Genomic DNA, 22,817 nt, shown 5'->3' with positions numbered 1-22,817 from the left:
CATTGTCCCTCCCCCACATACAGCCGGTCGGGGTTGGAAGTTAAGCACAAACCTCGGGGTTGAAATAAGGGAAGATTTAATACAACAGTGTAATAAAACAATCTGAACAACAACAACAATAAACAGTAATAATAGTAAACAAGACAAAAGATATACAGAGCAATACTGCAGTGAACACAGCCAGCCCGCTGCACCTGCTTCTGCGTGGGACCCGACCTCAGCATGGTATGAATAACCCGGCTGGAGATCCCTTCCCCCTGCTTGGGACAAACTTAACCCTATCCTAGCTGAACCAGGACACCCAGTTTAACTGAAACCAGGGGTTTGGCTGGGGAGTTTTAATTCCTCAACCCTCGGCCCCCATCAATCTGAGTTTTCCTACCAATCATAAGTAAGTCTGCCACTGGAATGGGTGCAGACAGGGATATCCAATTAACTGATTGTCTCTTTGGGCACTCATTTTTCTAATGTCCCTTTCCCTTGCAGATCACACACTGATCCCTTCCCAGGAGAATTCTATTTTCCATATTTCCTCCTGTTCTTCATCCTCTCAGGAAACCTCTTCCCCCAGAGGAGGTTTGTGCTTAAGCAGATGCGGTTGCTAAAACTGCAGCATTTTCTGTTAACTGAGATGTTGACATTCCAGACATGCCCTCTACTGTAATTTTCTTCTTACATCTGGTGCTGACTGACCCACAAACAAAGTAGTCAACTATTGATACTATTCATCAATCTACCTGCCCCTGTATTTAGATTCCAGTCTGGCTCTTGTGCTGGCATAAAACGATCTGGACCATCCCTTGTATTTAGCCTCTCTTCCTTCTCCTGAGCTTATTCCAGAACCATTCTCTTTTCCTCAGGCAGGACCCAGCAGACTCCTTCCAATTCATTAAATCTGATACTGAAAATGGCACCTTTATTCAACTGATCTATCCATTCCTACTGTTTGTCTGAGAGGTGCTTCTATGTTCTGAGCATTTCCCCGCCTAGTCCTACCCACCACTGGACTGAAACCTTCCTCCTCATTGAAACTATCCGAGTCACTGCCAATGCTATATGCTGAAAACAACACTTAGGCAATTTCTTATTTTATGCCTTTAGTGCAAATACACCACTTTCACTTAGTGAAAAAAACCTATATATATATATATAAAAATAAAAATATAAAAATATATATAAAAATTAAAAATGTAAAAATAAAAATATAAAGATATATTTATATTTTTATATAAAAAATCAAACCATATTTTTTATACATATCATAATTATCCCACAATGCAAAGAACAAATTCACATACGGCATCTCATTCCATTTTCCTTCACATCACAAAACATTAATTGCAATACAGTATTATAGTTTATATTTGTGTTCTTAGGCCATTTCTCCTGATCATCTAAAGTATGTAAGGGCCAGCAATGATTAAAGAATTCAATCAATTTCTTTCGGGTCCGTCCCCCCCAATCTTTCCAGTGTTTCAATATGCAGCCTAAAGGACCAGCCTTTAGAATTTTTCCATCCTGTGACTGGACAGAACTCATCACAAAAATAACACACAAACTAAAATAGTACAATAACAACACAAACCAATAACCTAACACAGAACTACAATACATAGCTTAGTGTATTGACCCAAAAGGGACTTGGCTATTTGTTTCCAGTTCCTTAAAATACATCCTAATGGACACTTTTTCAAAATATTATTTTTAGATTGTTTTGCACCCATCGCAGTTAAACCTTATTAATATACAAACCAAACAACTGTAATCCAATGCACAAAGTCAGAAACCATGATCCAGTGAACAATGCATGTAATCCAAAAACCATAATCCAACAGACAAAGCACGTAATTGAAAATTACCAAAACCAACAGGTTGGACTCAAACCCACAATATTTAGACAATCAGAACCAGACGGGGATTTGCACCCCTTCAGACAGGGAGATGAACCCTGACTTCCAGACCAACCCAGGTGCACACAACAAATACCCCAGGTCTGTGGGACTATTACATCTCCAACTTATGGGGAAGTACCTGATTTCCAGAAAGAATGCCTTATTTACACTTTTGCACGGGACTTGCTTGGAGCCGTTCGGTCCAGGGATCAGAGATCCTCCCCAAGAATCCCTCAGTGCGTGCTGGAGATTCTTCAATCCCATGGATCCGTCAGGTCTCACAGGCAGGGTCCCATCTGGGTCACCAAAATTATACTGAAAAGCTGGTGGAAGAAACTCTCTAAGGCTCATTTTGGAGTTTTAGAAAGCAGGCATTCTTTATTGCAGCGCTGGGTGCACACACAAATAATTTCACAAAGGTGAGCACACCGATTCTAACACTACACACCTTCTATTGAAAGCATTTCATCCATATTCATTAAATTTCCACTGATTCATTAACATATTCATACTTTTCCTAGAACTAGTAAACATATGCACTAGTACTTTGCACACGCTCACTTCTGTTGGTCTCAACGAGTCGGTGGTCCTCTGGTGGTCTCTAGTGGCAAATTATAGTCTTCCTCACTGGGTCCTTTGGATGAACCTTTACTCTGTGCATGATCACTTTTCCTGGAGGCTGATTGCCAAAACAGAGTCTGGCCTGAACTCGTTCAAAGCCACAATTTTCTTTGTCCAGACACTGAAGCATCCTGTTATCTACTGTTGGGGAGTCTAAACTGAGAAGCGTACATTTTGTTATTTACAGATAAGCTAATTTGTTTTGCAAATGAGTCCTTGGTTCCAGTCCCCTGGTATCACAAAAAAAAAGGACAAATTTTCAGGGCACAACACCCCTTTGAGTCTGCAACAGAAAACCAGAGTTAAGTGCTTTCTGGTCCTCACAAGCATTATGAGTTTACTGAGTAAAAATAATTTCCTTTCCTTACAGTCTTGTGTCTCATATTGCCATGAGCTACAAGCAAAACCACCATTGCATATTTGTAGTTTCATGTTCCTCTGCAGCTATCATGGGATGTCCTCGCAAAGAAAAGATGAAGAATACAAATGACCTCCTAGGACAACAGCCAGGATCCGGGGCTATCCAGGTAACTGGGTGGTTCTTCTGTGAGCCTGTGCCAGAGTACAGTGAAGAGCAGCAGAGCCGGGCGGGTCCAATGGCTGGCAGTGCCGTGGCCATGCAGGATGCACCACTGCCACCCTCCCAGCACGTCGCCTAGTGCCATCCTGCCACGGAAAAGCTCAGGGCAGTGTCAGGGCCGTGCCACGGGACAGGCCGGCAGCCTGGCTCCCAGCAGACCTGCCCTGCCCTGCCGGCCCCGCACACCGTGACACCCCCAGGTGATGCTCACGGCATCGCTAACCGGGCCAGCAGCCGTGCTGAGGCTGCCTCTGGGGCTACCACACGTACCAGGTGCCACCGCCGCCACTCCGCGGCCTAGAGCCCGTGTGCCACCGGCAGGCCGCCCCTCGCCACGACACGCCCTAACGCCACCCGCCGGCGGCGTGACGTCACCGCCCCTTCCCTCGAACCGCCGGCGGGACCAGCCTCCCCGCCGCCCTCCACCTCGGCCCGCACAGCCAATCAGCGAGGCGCTTGCAGCGCGGGTGCCCGAGGCCAATCGCGGGGACGCTTACAGCCAGCCGCTGCGCGCCGGCGCTGGGTTTGACCCTCGGGCGCTGCCGTAGGCCGGCGGCCGCCTCATTGGCCTGGGGCAAGGCCCGCCCGCTGGTGATTGGTGAGCGGCGCGGCGCGCGCGGGGCAGAGCGTGGGGGGGCCCGGCCGGCGGCGCGTGGGCGCGGCCGGGGTCCTCCCGCGGGGCCGTCAGCGGGGCCGGTGCCTCCCCCGAGCCCGCCAGCCCCCCCCGCCATGGCAGCGCAGCTCCCGCTCGGGCCGCGGAAGCGGAGCGGCCCGGTGCTGTGCGGGACGGGCTGGGCCGCCCCTCCGGTAGCGGCGGGCCGCGGCGGGGCCCTGGAGAACGGCTTCCCGCCTCACAAGCGCCCCAAGAGCTCGGGGGCGGCTGGGCCGGACGAGGGGCCGGGAGACCCCTTCGGGGACAACGACGACTTCACGGCGGACGACCTGGAGGAGATCGACATCCTGGCTTCGCAGGCGCTGTCGCAGGTGGCCGCCGCGCCGCGGGCGGGCCCCCCGAAACACGCGTGGGGCGCCGGGGGAGTGAGCAGCGCCGAGCGGCAGGCGGCCGCGGGGCCGCCCCGGGCCGGCGCCGCCGCTGCGGGCTGGAAGCTGGCAGGTGGGTGCGCTGCCGCGGGGCTGAGCGGGGCTCGGTGTAACGAGAGGGAGGCCGGAGGCTCCCCTGCACCGCACGAGGTGTGGGGCTCGCCCGGACTGTCGGGTCAAGGGTGACGTTGTTGCTGTCACCTGGGTTCCTGAAGCTGCCCTGCACTGTCAAGCTATTGAGGGAAATGTTTGTTATCTCTTGAGGCATCGCTCTGGGTTCTCCCACCTGGCCATAGAGCCTCACGGTGATATGCCAGGTGCTCAGAGAGCTACCTGAGAGTCGAAGCAACAAGTCTGAGCGGTCACGTAGCATTAAACCAGTGGTCCAGGGAACCTGTTCCCTGGCAATGTGCGTGGTAACGCGTACCCAAAACGGCGGAACTGCCCCTTAAACGTGTTCAATAAAACAAACGCCTTTCATAAACTTTTAATACGCTTTAAGTATGTTATAGTATCATGCATGTTGGCTTCCAGATTATTTTTTTTTTGCTAACCGTTAACTTTCACTAGTAAATGTGTAACGTATCTCATATTAATAGTAATTTTCAGAGTTACTTTGAAAAAGCATACAGGGTTTTGTTCGTTATTAGAGTACAAAGGGCTTAAATCTTTTAAGTATGTTTCAGCAATGCTAACATTTCTAATATCCAGGTCAAAAAGTTTTCAGTTAACCCTTATTTGTGCAGGGTGCGCTAACTAAAATTATCCTGGAGGAAATTCTGCATTTACTGTGGGTCACCTTACTGTTTTAGAAATGTTTGGGAGGCAGGTTTTCTTCTCTGTTTTGAGGATTGATGCATAAACTCTTAAGTTACTGTGGTGATCAGATGCGTGCAATTTACTTGCTTGTAGGGACAGTATAAATGTTAAGATACTCAGAGATATGTGATGGCAAATAACAGATTCTTGATGTTAAGTCATTTGTGATGTACATACATTATCCGTGCTTCAGAACAGATCTTGGCTTTTTTCTGCACCAGGAAGCAGTACGGAAGATAGTCTGATGAGGGATACGTTCCAGTTTGAAGTACTGCAAGCACAGCATGAAGAAATTAAACAGAAGGTTAGCAATATCTTCCCCTCCCCTCTAAATACCACGTTTTTGGATAGAGCTAACTGAAAGGTGTATAAATTCAGTTGCAAGTATCTCATTCTAATCAAGTTGATTAGTAATCTTTGAAATCCATGGATCTATTAAAAGCATCATGCTAGAAACCACTCTAGTAATATTAAGAGTGAGAGCAGTATTTCATTTCTTGGTCATTTCAGGTTAGCAAATGCTAATTTGTCAGTTTTACTTGTTTCTTATCAAATTGATTCTCCACTGTCCTATCATCTAGTCAGCAAAAGTTGTTTTGTGCAACTTAAAGATTGAGAAAGTAAAGTGACTTTTAAATTGTGTTATGTTACTTTACCTTGTAATAATCCCTTGTGGAAAGATACTGTGGGGAAGAAGTGGGTGCAGAAAAGAAGGTACAATTGCCTATACCAAGTCCATCCCATTTTGGCAGACAGTTTAGGAAGAATGTTAAGACTGGAGCAAGTTTATGGTGGTATTTCACCAGAATAACCTTCTAGCCTCTGGTAAAATTTAATATAGGTACTTGTATCTAATATTGTATAGTTATTTTTTTTAAATGTTTGTGTATTTAGTTTTGGAAACCTTTTAGCATGGAAGAGGCCTGCAGCTTAACAACACATTGTGTCAGGAAGTTTCTTTGATTTTATTTTGACCTTTGCACCTAGTGATTTTCAGAGGATGTGTTTTGTTGGTTGTGAGGGGTGGCAAACAAGGAATAACTTGGGCATAGCACTCACACCTCTATAGACCTTTGTCTCCTCTGTTGTGCTTTCTCCCAGATGGGAGGCTCCTACTCTATTTAGGTTTCTCTCATCACCCTTACCTCTGTTCTCTGAATCTTTCCTCCTGTATTGGGGAAGTTCCCACCTGAACACTGTGTTCAACATGGGGGTACATCATAATTTTACACAGTGGTATATAGGTGTCTTTCTGCGCTTTTTTTTCCATGCTTTTCTGAGTAACACATTTATTATCTCTCCAAGGTCTTGTCTCTGAGTGGTGATGGCTGTTCAGAGAGCGTTAGAGACTATGTATGTCGTGAAGATACTGTCTGGGGGCGGTAGCTTGTCTTAGGACAGTGTTGCTAGATGAAGTATTATAAGTAAATTATTGCTATAATCCAAACAATGAATAAATTATTGATGTGTGTGACTAGAATACTTTTTTTTTAAAAAAAAAAACATAATCACAGAGAAGGGGAAGGAGAAGAATGATCTCTGTCAGATACCAGGATGGTATATGAAGACATGCCTTTGCTGTCATTTCATAATTCTGTTAGAGAAAGCAGTAGCTGAGCCTGATTTAATGACAAAAGCATTAGAAGCAACATTGCAGAATTTCTGAACTGGGTTACAGGAGCATTTTTCTCCCTAGAAAGTATAAATATACCTAATTTTCAACCACATAGTGATATAAATGCATACTTTTGATTATATGCATCCTTTAATGGAATTCATCTATTTGCAGCTGAAAGACATGCAAGATGAAGTTCGTACTAAAAATGGAGAAATTAAAATCTTGCGTGACTCAATGCAGCAGATGGAGAATGCTATGGAGGAACAGAAAAGATCATACATGCTATTGGAACAGCAAAAATCTCAGACCTTAAGTGAAAAGGAAAAAGAGTTCTCCAAAAAGGTTTGTAAATATGAGTTACCTGCATGTCACATGCAGAAGCTAATTTTATGACTTAATGATGTCACAGACCATCTAGTCAAAGGAAGAACATTTGTGTGAAATTTCCAAACAATGTATGCTTTTATTTTCTTCTGTAGAAGAAAACATTTGTAAGAACTTGCTGAGGGTTTTCTTCTTCCAAAATACAAGTAAAATTCAAGTGGTAGAAGTTTTCATTTACTTATTACTGTTTTTTAAGCAATCCCAAGAACACTAAAATTTGCAATGTATTTTAAAATGGAAAAAAGCGACAGAGCAAGCTTTATGACTCTGATCAGATTGCTGTTCCTGTTGCCATCATCTTTCTGAAAGCCCTGAAGAGGACAGTGGCTGCTTTTGTCCGGTTTACTCTGCTGTTAGCAGCCTTGCTGTAGACATGTTCTGCATGGCACTCGGTCTGTCTTAACAAGTCATATGCTTCTTGCCTGAAATTTTCACACTTGGTTCTAAAGTAGTATTAATTGGACTAGCATATATAAAAATGGAGATGTTATGCAGTGTTCACAGTAAGTAGATGGTAATCTTGAAATCTTACGGTAATTCTAGTTGCTCTGCAGTTAAAACACCTCTAAATTATTCCATAACAGTAAAAGTGTCTGTTTAATTCCTCTTTCAGTTACTGTCATTACAGTCAGAGTTGCAGTTCAAAGACGCAGAAATGAATGAATTAAGAACGCGACTTCAGAACTGTGAAAGAAATAAACACGTTACTCAGACGGTTTTAACGCCAAGGTAGGGGTATGGGGAAATTAATTTGCATTCCTTTTTACAATATGTGTGCTTAAAGAGGTTTTTCCTTCTTTGTGTAACTCTTAGGTCTGTTGCCTTTAAAATATAAGTCTGTTGACCTCTGTGGAATTTGCTCAGAAAGATCTTTCTTTGTATCTGACAGAAATGCAAAGAGTTTAAACATTAATGTAAATAGATCCTTGTTTATTGTTTAATAAAATATTTACAAAAGTAGTATTGATTCATCTAAGTCTTTCATTTTTATTTTAGCCCTAAAAAGAATTTTGCAATACAAGTGAAATCAGAAGGATGTTCTCCACAGCCTGGAAAAAGATCTTTTCCTACAAAGGAATCCTTCAATGCTGAAACGTCCACTAGACCGTTGTGTTCTTCAGGAAATCTGGTTGCCCCGACTACTTCAATCAAAGAAGGTAAACCCATATATAGCTTTGCAGTATTTTTAGCTGCATATGAACATTCTGCCTCAGATAAAGATTTCTGTACTACCTGAACAGTTTCAGTAAGTTCACTGTAGAGAAAAACAAATATTTGTTTTATTTTGTTTTGCTTAAATTCCTTTCTGTTTTATACCAAATAGTTTTATACTAAATAGCTATGACTGAAATTTCAATCAGATCATTTTAATTCACAGTTTGGTAATGCCTGTATACCAGATGCCAAGATGTCAACAATGAAGTGGCTATTGGCTGTAATGAAAAACTTCCATTTATCATGTGATGAACTAAAATATCCAAATTTTTAATCTGCCTTTCTCATTGGATAAAGAAGAACGGCAAATAATTTGCTTATTTCTTGAATTGGTTTGCTAGTCAGCTAATGCATCTTTTGTATTCTTGTGGTTTGGGCTTTAAAGTGGACCTTTTGGGGGATTTTATTTTAAAGGGTACATATTTAGCTGTATTGAAAGAAATAACTGAAACAGTATACTTATTTCTTCTATGTGTAGGAGAGTAATTCTCACAAAACTGTATCTTGAAATTCAGTAAAGCTTAGGAAATTAATATATGCCTATATTTGAAGATTGCTACAATATGAAGCAAAAATGGTGTTTTTTTAATAGCAGCTCTGACTGCCATGTTTCCAACAGGAAACACTAAATGGAAGAAATTTGAACATCATTAACTAATCCTTACAGGAAGAGTCATGAAAAATTTGAGAGGTTACTGTCAGTCACAGTATTCAATCTGAAATTGTATGGGCATTATGAACTCCATCAAAAAGAAAAATACAGTAGCCTTAAAGCATTAGTATTGTTATTTTTTCAGCCTCCTGACTCTTCGTTATGATAAGAACATTCAATATGCCTATTTGTTTGAAAAACCCACTTCATTATTTGTCTTCTGAGCACTGCAAGGCTTTTGGCTTCAGTTTCACTAGTAACTGTGACATACATAGGTGACTGAAAGATTATGAAATGCTCAATTTTATTGATTTTTTTTTTTAAATTATTCTTTTATGTTTAACTAATGTAGTCATGTAAATCTCTGCTAGTAGTGGGAATTCAACTTAAGGTATTGGTTTTTTATAAAAGAAAAGTTGAGAGCAATAGCACTGAACAATCTGGAGCATCTGACAGTAAAGGTGAAATTATATTCACTTTTCTAAATCTGAGGAGTAATTCTACTTGCATCACAGCTCTTAACTATTGTTTGATATATCTGAGTTATATAAGGCATGATTTTTACTGGTCTACTCTGTTTGCTTACTATATAACAACTGGCTAACTGAATTTGTGTAAAGGATAGCTACAGAGATATAAGCAATGTAGTTCTTATATTAGACTCATAATTACTGTTTGCTTTAGACAGTAAGATAACCCATCCTGAAGTTGTATCTGTGAAGCACAAAGCAATGGGAAAAAACGGTTCCTACAACTCTGTACCTAAACGAAACGCACGAGGTAACTTTAATTCTGTTAATGCAGAAATAATGAGCATTTCTGAGGAACAGCTCAGATGCCTTTACTAGGCAGCATCATGCAAGGAGCCTGCCACGTACAGTGCCCCTGCAGAGGACAGTGGTGTTCAGCTAGTCGCTTTTTGCTTTGAGTATTCTGATTTTGCAGTAAACCAGTTCAGATTATATTATCATCTTGTATCCTAACAGCACTCTTGTGTTGTTACTCTAGTTAAGAAAAAAAGTTTGCCTGGGTTTTGCTTCATGTAAGGATACAAATCAAGAGGCATCTTATTACAAGGCTGGCTCTTTCAGTATTAATATATTATGCTTCTTATTGTAAACCAATATAGAAACAGGAAAATGTGTGGGATTTTTTTGTTAAAAAAACAATAAAGCAACGTTTACAACAGTCAACACCAAGAAGTCTTCAGGGTACTATTTTATTTCCAATTCAAAATAGAATCACATCACGTAACTTTAATGTCTGGACTGGAACATGGAGGGCAAGTCGCCAGCATAGTTGGGATATATGATCATTTGGCTTGAGCTATTTTGCTGTTATGGGATTGTAATTAAAATATTTCTAGATATAATTTGATTACTACTTAAATCGTATCAAGTTAATTTTTCTGAAAAAGTTATTTTACCATTTAGAGAAAGAAAATTTGTAATGAAAAAATATTTTGAGGTTGAGAGCATTATAAATAAGGCTAATCTTTTGAAATGTTAATTTTTTGTTGTTGTTGATGGTAAAGCTACTCCAAAGACAATTTTGTATCCTTTCAGGTTCTATCTTACTAAATGCACTGATGAAGCAGCCCATTGTCCCTGGGTCATTACTAGGACTCTGCCATCTTCTTAGCAGTAACTCTGAGCCTCCACCTGGAGTTGTATCGCAGCCTAACTATTTGGATACGTAAGTTTTTGTTAAACTGTGTCTGACAAGTTCTTAGTATAGTGGCATTCTCTATACTAAGAAATGCTTGCTCATGTAGGATAGCTTATTCCTTGTCTTAACTGCTGTTTTGCTTAGACTATTTAAAGCAAAATTTGGAACATCATTCTGCATCTTTGATTATCATAGATACTAAATAGTGGAACAAAACTAAGATATAAACTTGTATGTTAGGGGAAGGCACAAAAACATGTTTTATAAAACCTGGGAGTGACTGTTAGCTGCCATGGTTGGCCACTTAAGCACATAAAACTTGCATCGCAGTGAGGGAAGCATATAAATGTGATCATGAGTTAAGTGGGGAGAAAATGTTGAAAATATGATCAAAAGAACAGCAGGCTTTATACCTTTCAAGTCTAAACTACGTTAAATTTGTAATGTACAACATATGTGCAATTTTCTAAGATATATTTATAGTGATGGGTAAAGCATTTTAAATATGAATATTGGATATAAATTATAATAGTTTTTCAGGAGTTACAGTTTAATTCTTTTAATACCTTTTGCTTTTCTGATTTGTTATTTTATTAGTAGTTCTTGTGTTTTGTGAGTTCATAGCAAGGCTCGTGTCTCATGGCCCTTGCCATTTATGCAAGTAGAGGTGGTCCATTTGGCCTTGTAGCTGCAGTTTGACTAGTTAATAGCTAAACTCTTCCCCCCTCCTTCCTCTCTCTCTTTCCCCACCCCCCTCTCTGGCCAAGAAAATAATTTTTTATTGTCCTTGTAGTCCTTTAAAGGCCCCTACACATTACAGATCAGTAATGTACAGATATTTGTTCTTCCCAGAAGCTACCAAATAACATGAGGGGAAGATAATGACAGGTCATCAAAAGCATGAAACTGGAAAACCAAAGTTTCAAATGTAGTTTCAGACAATGGCTTATAGTGAGCTGCTGAAGTTACTCAGCTGTAAGCTCTGACTACTTTGACAGGGCCTAGGAATGCTTTGAAATTGCTCTTCTGTGCAGGTATCTAGGAGTAGGACGTTTTTTCCCCCCACAACTTACATTTTATTTTGGGAACAGACATCCCTTATTACTCTAGCCTTTCTATTAATTGATTCAGAATATAGATAACTCAAATTTCAATTATGTTCTCTGTCTTTTCTTCTGAAGTATTTTCCTTCTTTTAACTTTACTTGGCTAGGAAGTCCACACAACTACCCAGCAGCAGGACAACTCAAGAAGAAATTGCTCCTCTTGTATCCCTGCGAGAAGCTCAAGAACTTGCAGTAACAGGATTGAACTTCATCGCTATGGACGAAGGATTGTCTGAAGGAAGCCCAACAGAAAGCCAGGGAGAGTTCCTGCACCTCACACGCCACAACATCCGAGGTGCCATGCACCTCTTGCCCTTGGTAGAACACCATATTGGCGCATACTGTCAAGCGGTACAATTGGCAGACAAGTCACTAAATAGTTCTTGTGGAAACCATTCAGCTGTTTCTCCCAGAACCAACACAAATATGGTGTCAAGTAAGGAGGACTTCAGGTTGTCTCTTGAAGAAACTGCAGTTATATCACTGGGTATTCTTTATTATTTGGCATTTTATAGCTGGGATGTTGTCCACACGTTGCTATCTACTGAAGTGGAAAAAACTGCTGCTGGAGATGAACAGGTTTCCAAGATGGACAAAAATGTGTTTTGTGATAATAAAGAAGATACCAGGGCACAAGGAGGGCTGCCTGTAACCCCGCAGGATGCTCCCAGTAATGATCAAACTCAGCATTCTTTGTTTAAAAAGCTGCTTCAGGTTTTAGCTTTTTCTGCTACAAGAGGCTCCCAGACTGATAGGATACTGAACCAAAGCCTAAAAGTTTTGGTGAAATTAGCTGAAAATTCAACAATGGACTTGCTAATAAAGTAAGTCAGTAACAGCTTTAAAATTATTTCAGGCTCTGTTGTTTAGCAGTTTTCATCCTCTGTTGAAACAAATTTGTGCAGATGACAGTAGAAGTTTTGACATGTATGAGAATATCACATTTCTCAGATCACCTCTGAGAAACAGTTGGGCATCTTTCTACTGCCTTTGCTGCTAATGGATGTGATAACCACCCTGATCAGTAACAAGATTTGCTTATGATATTTATTTGAAGCAGATGCTGTTGCCTCATTGCATAGCTGTCACTTGAAAGTGAGAAAACTTCTTAAGGTCATATGCAGTTATCTGTAACATTTATTTTGGGTTTTTGCAATTGCTGGGAGATGCCTAAGGAGTGAAAGCAGAGAGTCTGATTCTGGTAGGTAGAATTTCATGCAGAAGTGAGGTATTTCATGTGCTAACAGTCCGATATACACAACCATAGTATGAATTGCACACGGAGTGTCAAATGTATGTTTTTCGGTACACTTTATACTTATGACATGTAAGTTGAGATCAGGCATGTTTTGAATGGCTAAAAAGGCACAAATTGTGATGCTGCGTACAAGAAATAGTGTATTTTCAACTTGCCAGTGCATTTCCCATTTCTAACTGAGTTTTCTTTGAAGTTTTCAGCACTTACTGCGTAGCCAGATACTGCTGCAGTGTCTGTGTCCAGAGACCCCTTTGCCTGCTGTCCTTTTGACCGTGAGACTGTTGTCTATTCTTGCTCAACACCGTATGTTGGTTGCTCAACTTTGTTCTCGTTCAGGTAAAAGACTGCATAACACAGAGAACTGTTATCAGTTGAACGTTAGCATGACTAAAAAGTAATGTAAATAGGCCTTGCTCCAAGGTGTTAAAACCCCAAAAGGCAAAAAGCCTGCTAAGTTACCTGAAAAATTGCTTTCTAGTGCAGAGTTTCATTTATTGTTTGAAGAGTATTTTGTCTTTGTGGTATCTGTCTACATACAGTGCTTTTGATACCCATGTGGATTTTTAAAACTACTTTCCAGATTAATGCTTATTATGTTAAAGGTAGATGAGGAAAAAAGGGCTTTTGAGGAGGTCTGAAGTTTAATTTTTCTGCACTCCTGACATTGTGGAGTTTAGGGATGCGTGACCAATAGTCTTTGTTCAGTTCCTTATGAGTGAAGTAAGACAGTATTACCACAAATGCATATATACAGTTTAGGGATACTAGTTTCTTCAGTGCTGCTTAAGATATCTGAAGTAAAGCAAGAAGTTGAGCCTGTCTCATGAGGCCCAGGATAGCATTCTGCCTATTTTCTGAAATGTTTTCTTGTGCAACAAAATTAATTTTTGTCATGAACAACTGACTAGTTGGGAAAAGAATGAAGTTATCTCTATTTCAGACACCTGCCTCCTTCTTGCACTGTACATGTATATTACATCAAGACCAGATAAATCAGCATCCGAAATGCTTTGGCTTCAGCTGGAACAAGAGGTAACCACAGCTTTGCTCATATGCTTTTTCCTGCTATTTCCAGTTGAGGGAGTAGGAGGAGCAGGGTAATGCACAAATTGTCTGAAAACAAGTTCGTTCTCCAGCTGAAATAAACACCACAAGTATTGGCTTGCAGTAAGGGATTACACTTTAAGAGTAGCAGCTTGAAACTGAATCAGTAATTATTCTTAAAGAGAATATCAGTCATAACAGTCATAGTTAAGGCTCAGGAAAAAAAATGGCAAGAAAGATCCCAGGATGGCTGTGAATTTTCAACGCTAAGCTTTCTTTTGCTTTTAGATTGAAAGTGGAGTGAAAGGCAGCAAGATCTAGGACTTATTTTGATTGTGTTAATTACTTTTGAACTGTACCTTATGAGTTACTATATATAAAAGGTGGTCTGTAGTGATTTAGGATTATATTCATTGTATTCAGTGTAAATCCTAGCTTGCTGTGTAATAATCATGATTATATATAGGAAGAATAGCTTTGGAACTTAATTTGTATTGGTTGTACTGACAGTGGTGACTTGAAGTTCTACTGTTTGTTCCACTTCTGCTTTCATTTGAAAGAATTTTGAACCATTTTCATTATCCCTCTACCTACATTGTCATATTAAATGTAAACATATTTGTATGCAGTGAATTAAGGCCCACTGCACCTCATTAGTCTTTCTCATCAGAAAGTTGAAAAGGTTTCTATGCAAGGCAAATTCTGTGTCTAAAGTTTTACAGGGAAAAAAGAATTTTTGGGGTAAAGAATGACCAACTGTTAAGAAAAAAAAATCAAGAATGTTTGAAACTAGTAATGAAATATCATTTCTACCTCCCTTTATTTGCAGTTTAGTTGTCTGATAATTCTGCAGGAGGCTAGTGCTCATTATAATGCAATCTGTGTTTTTGTAATAGACAGTTAGACTCCTGACATGGTGCATGCGGTGTTCCAGTCCCACGGTTTTATTGCCTGGTACAGACTGCCAATGTAATCTCGAGGTACGTCACTACAGTGGCTGAGTTTAATCTACTCAGAACTTAAAGTTACTCAATGCTGAAATAGCTTTTTTACTGCTTCTTTTTTTAGCTACAATGAAACAAGTGCACTGTAAAGGATCTCGCCTTCTAGGGAGCTTGCTTTTGCTTGCTAGAAAATATTCTGACATTTTTGAAGAGATTAATCAGTAAATTTCATAATGGAATAAGTTTTTCTGCTATAATTTTTGTGTATTGAGGCACTTTTTTCCTCCTGCAGGTGGTTAAAGCACTAATTACAATGCTACATAGACAGTGGATGAAGATTAGAAGATCTGAGAACAGCTTGTGTGTATACAAGGAACAAATTATCCAGTTTTTACGAGATGCTGTTTTACTCTTACACAGCCTTTCTCAGAAAGATAAACTCTTTCATGAACACTGTTTGGAAGTTCTCCATCACTATGATCAAGTCATGCCAGGCATCAGAGCCATTCTCAAAAAGACTCAAAAATTGAGTGCCTGTGAAGGTAAAACAAGTCAAATGATAATGTTGGCTTTTTCCCTGCTGTAGAAATAGAAATTCCACTTCTGTCCCTTTCCCCATTTAACAAGGGCTGTGTACCAAATACCATGGATCGCTGTTGCTCAGACCTCTGAAGGCAGTCCCTAATTGAGTGCTTCTCAATCTTCCTAATACTGAATCACAACTCTGCTGTTCTTTAGTAGTTCTTCTCTCCATAGAAATATGTCCCTACTACCTGATCAAACAAAATCCTATACTCCAGCTCTTTAAGTAGAACGAGCTGCACTATACATTAAAGAAAAAAATCATTATTCCAGTTTTCCAATTAGCATTACACCTTTTCTGCAATTGTTGTTTTTCCCCTGTATCCTTAACATCTCTCTCTATTCTTCCTCTTCTACCCCCAACCTTCCTTCATTACCCAAGAAGCTTCTCTAGCCCACGTCCACGAGGACCTCCCCCTTGCTTTGTGCACTTTTGGTGTCTGTTTCCTAGAGAGTGCTAATCTTGTGAAACTGCCTCTCCTCCTTGTACCTTGATGCCATTTCTTCATTCACTCACAGCATTATTTACGTGTTTGTTGTGGCTCCAACGTGAAGATGGTGCTCTAATGTTGGTAGGGCACTTGCTACAAAGTACCAGGCAAGGCATCTAGTCTTACTCAGAGCCAGAGTGCCAAGTCCTTCATTGCTGGCGTATGTATTGCATCAGTAAGGCAGATCATACAGATCATACAAGCATGCCATTAGAGCGTCCCAAAGTTTTCTAGAACTTTGACTAACACCTTGTCTAGTTGCTTGGGAACAGACCAGAACAGTGTAACAGCTTGTGGTGTTGGTGCACACGTGTGCTTGCAAACCTGCAGTTAGCATTCAGGTTTTTTCTTACTATAGTTTTGTTCTAGTGATTTTTTTTAAAACTAGCTAACAAAAATGAGGTTTTCAACTTAAGTAGTCAGAACTAGTTTCAAAATAAGTGCCCTTTATTGTTTTTCCACTAATAGTTAAATTTAATTGACTGCTGAAGATAGTTCTCTCCTCTAATACCTAAAAAGGCATTAAGAGGGGGAGAAGTTTGTATGACAAAATACATACCTGAAGACCTGTTTGCATGGAACCTTGGAAAAAAATATTTGCTGTAGCCTTCTACAGTCAGTATATTTTAAAATACAAACAGAAACTAGCTATAATTATATCAAGTAGAAAAATAAACATGATTTGTTTGTTGCAGAGCTGATTTTGGATGAATTGTATCCTCCAGAGGCAGAAGATCAAGGAATGGACTCCAGCTAGCCAACATCTAACGAATATCTCTGTCCTTCCTCATCTAAATCACAATAATCATTGCCGGTGTAAATTTGAAATTTAAATCATCTGTTAAATGATAATCTAAAGGTTGCACTCAAATGCAGCACAACTAAGACATTTCTTTGCTGTGATTAGGTGCCATCTAAATGTAGTTGAAAGCAGAGAAATTTTGATCTAAGAATGATACAGCAATGTACTGTTTTGCTGTGCAAAACCATGCAGTGGCTTATGACTGGTTCTGTTTATGAATTTTGTACTTTATGGAATTGCTGTGAATAGAATGGAAATTTCACTATTCTCCATTTTACTGTGACTACAGCTGAATTTATGGTGCTGAATGTGCTGAGATGTTTGGGATCCCTGTGTTCATATGAAAGTCTTTTAAAGATATGTTTGTAGCTGTAACACTTCCCTGCTTGACTTCTGGAATTTTCATGTTGATATTGGAAAACAGTTCACTGTGATTTTAAAAACCTTTCTAAAAAATAACTTTATAGTTGGCAGTTGTGAGCAAGAAATTCAAAGCTCTGTAATGATCACCTGAGCTCACTTATTTATCTCCCATTTCATAAATCTGCCAAAAGTGTAACTATTGAGTTGCCAACTCAAAAAATACTTTGGAAGAGTAAGATGGTAATGTTGAGGAGAGTGAGAGAAGGATATTTAAATGTGTGCAGAATGACTGGTTTTTTTGGTTGTAGTATCCAGATAGGATACACTAACTGCAGTGAAGATGAATGAGCATCTCATTCCTCAGATACAGCACTGAAGATTGAAGTAAGAACAATCCCCTTCACATGTCTGTGACTATCTGCTGTCACACTCAGCTGCAGGTATCAGCTGAACCTTAGACCCTAGAAAGGCAAGTGTGAGTGCTACTAAAATGAGCCTACAAAGTTTATTTCTAAATAATTTGGAAAGCTTTCTTCATTTTTTGACAGATACTTGATTCAGAACAAGCCTGGCTCCAGGAGGAGAGACAGTACTATAGTGGGAAGGAAGCCCTTGGAAAATTGGGAAACATCCAGTTTTCTGGTCACAACCCCCAGAGACTGTGTCCTGCCCTGATGTCCCTGGGCAGAGCGCCCCACTCCAGTGTGCTGAACAAGCTCTTGACTTGGCTTTCAGTTTTGAAGAGAACTTTCCCAGAAACCACCCTGGGAGTAACCAGTGTCATAATCCAGCATCTCCCTAGGTACGAAGCTTCACTCCTTCCTCCCACAACACAGCCTAGGGTTAAGCCTCCTCTTCAAGCAGCAGCTGGCAGAGCTCCACCAGGCATGGCCTGTTTGTTTCTGTAAAAAACAAGCTGCCAACTGCTCCTCTCAGTAACAGGTTTCAAGTCCCTTGTAGCAGCTGGAGAACTGCCATTTTCCTGCCTAAATGCAGCAAGGACACACAGGCACATACAGTATCTATGCTTGCATGGTCACAACCCTAGAACTGCCACCAGGGCACTGGACAAGACATGCTATGGAAGTTTCAGCATGACATAAAACCATTTGACTTGTCCACTTTAAAAAAAAACCCACCCCCCAAAAACCCCAAAATGCAAAACATGGCATTTCCTGGCCTTCATGCCTCAAGAGAAGAGCCCTTTCCTTACTCAAAACCAAAATAACCATTAAGATAATTCTTGAAAAACAGTCCAACAAGCATGAGCAGTGGTAAAGCAGTATCTGTCAGTTAACGTGCTCTGAGTCACTAACTTAGAGCTGTCCTAACAAAGATGTGACTCACAGTATCTCAAAATGCAGTGATCTGCCATCACTTTTCAACTGCTCTATGCCTGCTCTCACCACCTAATTTTTTTAAACATAGTTTGAGTTTATAGAGATAAGATGCATTGAAACCCCTTCTTTGGGTGAATAAGCCAAATGAACTGTTAAGAGGAGTTTGGATGAAAAACCAGTTAAGGAATCCTAAATTGTTGAAGCAATCTGGTTATAAAGACTTGTTTAAAAAATTCTTGGCCTCATTTAAAGGGTGTGTATATGGCAACTTGGTAGAAGTTACTGATAAACTTTATAAACACAGAAATATTATCTGTTGAAAAAATGCTAGGAAATCATCTCTAACTGTTCCCTTCTGGCACTGCATCCCCTCCCATCCACCCACTCTAACAGACAACACCCTAACATGTACATCTACACTCTGTTTTCTTCCTGCTTTTGACTTTAAAGGGGTATAGCCCAGGCTATATACAAACCAACCAGCCCCAGACCTTACACCTTCACTGGTAGAAATGACAGCAACATCATGGTGTTATGAAATTAAGCCATAGCATTTAACAGTGGGGGCATTTTCTGTAACTGAAAAGTTTACGCTTCTAAGGAAAAATGAGGCTGTACTAAAGAGAAGAGACAGACAGATATACTTACAAACTGCCATAATTCATTATTTGTTAAGCCATTTACAATGACCAATCTTCTGTCAGAATTATTGCAAGACTGTACTGACCTGTAACTCTCCTTTTCTTGGGATTAAAGAGATCCAATCATGTATGCAAGAACCAATCACCCCCTGAAAAAAAAACAAGCATTTTTACAGATTATGGGGCTACTGGTTTGCTATCTTCATGACCTAAAAATAACAGAACTCTAGACTGTTCTTATCAGACACTCCCTGAAGAATTCAGAGCATAGCAGCTTTTTTCAAGGCCAGTTTGCATTTTCCCAACATGTTGTAGATAAAATTCCTTTTTAATAGAGGCACAGTTTAATTGTGCAACAACAAAAACAACCACTCATCTTCTATACATGATTATCACATTCCTCAGCAGCAGCCACCCATCTGTTTTCTTGCCCATGGGGATGGCAACCAGGGTCCCCTTTGCTGAAAGCTGACCTAAGTATAGCTGGCTTTTTCCTTCCCAAAGAACTGTGCTGAGCAGACAGGACTAAAGCTAGGCAGGAGATGGATAAAGAAAGCAATCACCTCTACTAGTTTACCCATTACTCAGGCAACTCTATGCAAAAAGGAGGATGATAGCCTTGCTGACTTATATTTTAAGATGTACTGACCCTACCTCTTCAACAGTCACAGCACAAGAGGAGTTACTGTGGGGATTCAAGGACCTGAGGTACTGCATGGATTCAAACACACAGCAGTTTGTTTCTACTAAAGCTATGTACAGAGATAAATTAAATGATGCTTCACTGGCTAAAATATTGAGGGAATTTTCTACAACTTAGTGAATAGTTGAGGTTGGAAGGGGCCTCTGTAGGTCAGTCATCTAGCCTAACCCTGGATCAAAGCAAACTTCCACAGACAAGACAGAGAACTGTTTCGTGTCATGTCAGACCTCAAAGCACATTTTTAAAAACCAAGCTGTAATAGGTGAAAATGGCAAATACAAAATACCTCATCATGTAGCATGCAACATCTGACCTGAGTTTTTATTCATATTAATCCCACTGGTGTGAAGTACTGCTTAAGTTTAGCCTGTGCTAAACTATTAGAACAGTAAGTTATTTAACCACTGAAAAATGTTTTTATGTTAGTAATATTATTTACAGTTATATTAAGGTTAAATGCAGCAGTTCCAATCTGCCTGTAAAGACTCCGTATTATCTGCTGTGAATGTAATAGCAAATGCAAACTTACATTGACAGTGTAAATTGTTAAAGACTACACATAATTGATTATAATTTAGCAGACTGATAAGAAAAGGTGGTCCGTGATCTTTATGAAGACCAACAAACCCACAGTGGCTGAAGTTTATCAACATAATTCCAAGAGTGAGGGCCAACATGTTCAGCACAAAGTTTAACTGCAAACAGCTAGCAGTGTGCTGAGCACATTGTCCCTACAGCAGCTACATGTAAGTTCACCTTGGACTAATCTTAAAGGTTTTAGTCCTAAAGCTTCTACGTGAAATAGTGCTTAAGTGGTAACCTGCTTTTGAAAACATCTAGAGGAAACAGCTTGTTTATATTGTTATTATATTCCAAGCAGTCTCCTAAACAGTGATAATACAGAACAGTCACTTTTTCTGTCTATGCACTAGTCTCACTGGAGGTTGGTATTTTGAGAATGTAGCTGAACAAATTTGTTTTGCTGAAGACCTCCTTTACAGCACAGCTGTGCTGTAACACCTGTCCAGCAGTCTGTAAAGCAGATCCTACCTGATTCCAGGGTCTAACACTGGAGAGTGAACCAGGAAAACCAGCTGCAGGAACAACAAATGAAAAGTCTCCAGTAACTGATTTAAAAGCTATTTTGACTGCAGTAAGGGAAATGGAGTATCAGAGATTAATTTATACATATCTTGACCTGTTCTTCAACACTAGTGAAACAAAAAGTGAAAGGGCCACCTGACTTGTCAGTTTGCAGAAGGAGGGAGAGCACTGAGCCAGAAATGGCATCACTTCTGAACCTGCACAGCACGCTGCAGCCCCAGCACATCCAGAGAGGGCTCCTGCCTCACTGTGCCTGGCAGCGCCTCCCCGCCATCCAGTATTGACAAAAGTAGTTAGCAGTGTCTCCGCCCTAAAGAAATTGCAACAGAAGGACATCCTTTATAACATGGCTAACTCGCCCTTAGTGGAGACTGCCATAAAAAGGTGAAGCAGAGGAGACTATTCCATCAAGACAGATGCCTGAGCTCTTGAAAGGATAAAATAACTTATTTCTTCAGCTTTATCTCACCTCTTAACAGGTTTAACTTGTACACTTTTTCTCCCCTCCTATACAACTTAATTAAAAGCTGTATATCTGATCAGGTTCCTGTGATGCAGGCTATACTAACAAGTAGATGAGGACAAAAAGTAACCAGAGGGAGGAAAAATAGGCCCCAAACCACTGGCTAAAGCAAACCTGGCAAGTTAGCATACATGCCTAGATATGATACTAATTTTCCATACTTAAAAAAAAAAAAAAAAAAAAGGAGAGAATTGCTTGTTTGGCAATAATTGCTATTTTTCCCCTTTTGTGTCCAGCTCCTCCGTGCAACCCTGCCATGGGTTTTACGATGCGTGCCAAGTTCTGTTCTGGAAAGATAGACTCTACCATAAACAACTGCTGATTAAAACATTATGAAAACATAACCAGCAGTATTTCTCACCCAACCCCAAGCTCTCCACATTTTAGTTCATCGGTTTGATCTCCTATATGACATTTTGCTGCAGTTTTAGAATGAAAGTACCTTTGAAACGCTATGTGCTCATTAAAGGAAATCTGAAGGTTTTAAACACTAGGTTCCTCAGACCTGTGCGCAGAGGGAAGGGAAGGCACACAGCTTTTTCCTGAACAGAAGGAAGCTTCTCTGCATGTCACTTCTCAAATTCAGCCATATTGCACAGATGCACCTGCTAAAAAGTCATGGGAAAAGAGAGAGATGAACGAAAAAATAGTGGCAACAAAAACATCAGAAATAACTCTGCAATATCCTGGTATAATTTCTAGCCCACACATTAACTTTTCTAGATTTGGGTTTTTACGAGCATACATTTTGTCTGCTGTTTCCAGTTAACTAACAGGAATTCTGTGAGAAAATGTGAAATAAAATTGGAAGGATCTGTGTTTCACCTTCAACACATTATCAGCCTGCAGCTGAAACGCCAACAAATTCAAGAAGTAACACTACAAAACTACCTGATTATTCCGTGATAAACAACTCTTTCAGAACAAGTTTGGGTGGGGGGCTGAGCAGTTGGGCTTTTTTTTTTTTTTTTTGACAGCTCATTTCCCCCACTCCCCTTTTGTTTTAAATCCTAAATCAGAAATTTAGCTGGCAATTCAAGGTAATAACGATTATATACTGAACACTCTCAACCAATTCAGTACTACTTGGCATCTCACAAAAACCATTCTTGACCTGCCCAAAGAAAATATTTTCTAGTAAAAGACTAATGAGTTCGGGGCATAAACACACACACACACAAAAAAGCGCTTTTGAAAGTTTAACTATTGAAAGTACACAAAAATATCAGCAAAAATGTTTTCGCACAGAGTAGAAAGCATCACCACACACTGAATTGGACAAGTTGATAACTGAGGTATGATATTCAAGACACAAGTCAAAATACATGTTTAGAAGATACTAAACTTTAATTAAATTACAGATAACTTTGAAGTCTACCATCTTGTCTACACTAGACTTTTCAAATATCTTCGGATTTGTCAGCTAA

General features: G+C 40.2%; 1 protein-coding gene across 1 annotated transcript; it reads left to right on the top strand.

Moving 5' to 3' along the window:
- Positions 1–3,719: 3,719 nt before the first annotated feature.
- On the top strand, positions 3,720–19,746 carry ATRIP (ATR interacting protein). Its single transcript, XM_074914748.1, has 13 exons — positions 3,720–4,207; positions 5,175–5,257; positions 6,743–6,913; positions 7,569–7,684; positions 7,952–8,112; positions 9,507–9,602; positions 10,388–10,517; positions 11,703–12,419; positions 13,047–13,189; positions 13,794–13,885; positions 14,794–14,877; positions 15,134–15,383; positions 16,610–19,746. Exons 1-13 carry the CDS (start codon positions 3,823–3,825, stop codon positions 16,669–16,671), a joined length of 2,490 nt encoding a protein of 829 aa, XP_074770849.1. The 5' UTR covers positions 3,720–3,822; the 3' UTR covers positions 16,672–19,746.
- Positions 19,747–22,817: the final 3,071 nt, after the last annotated feature.

The sequence above is a fragment of the Athene noctua genome, chromosome 10 (assembly GCF_965140245.1).
Source record: "Athene noctua chromosome 10, bAthNoc1.hap1.1, whole genome shotgun sequence".
In the NCBI taxonomy this organism is placed as follows: Eukaryota; Metazoa; Chordata; class Aves; order Strigiformes; family Strigidae; genus Athene; species Athene noctua.
Note: the sequence above shows the minus strand (reverse complement) of the source record. Positions and strands in the feature narration are given on the sequence as shown.

Bases quoted from the DNA above. Each gene is read 5' to 3' on its own strand.
- ATRIP (XM_074914748.1), top strand. From the start codon at position 3,823: ATGGCAGCGCAGCTCCCGCTCGGGCCGCGGAAGCGGAGCGGCCCGGTG. The intron at 6,914-7,568 runs GTTTGTAAATAT...TTCCTCTTTCAG, and splicing joins AAAAAGAGTTCTCCAAAAAG to TTACTGTCATTACAGTCAGA. The intron at 14,878-15,133 runs GTACGTCACTAC...TTCCTCCTGCAG, and splicing joins ACTGCCAATGTAATCTCGAG to GTGGTTAAAGCACTAATTAC.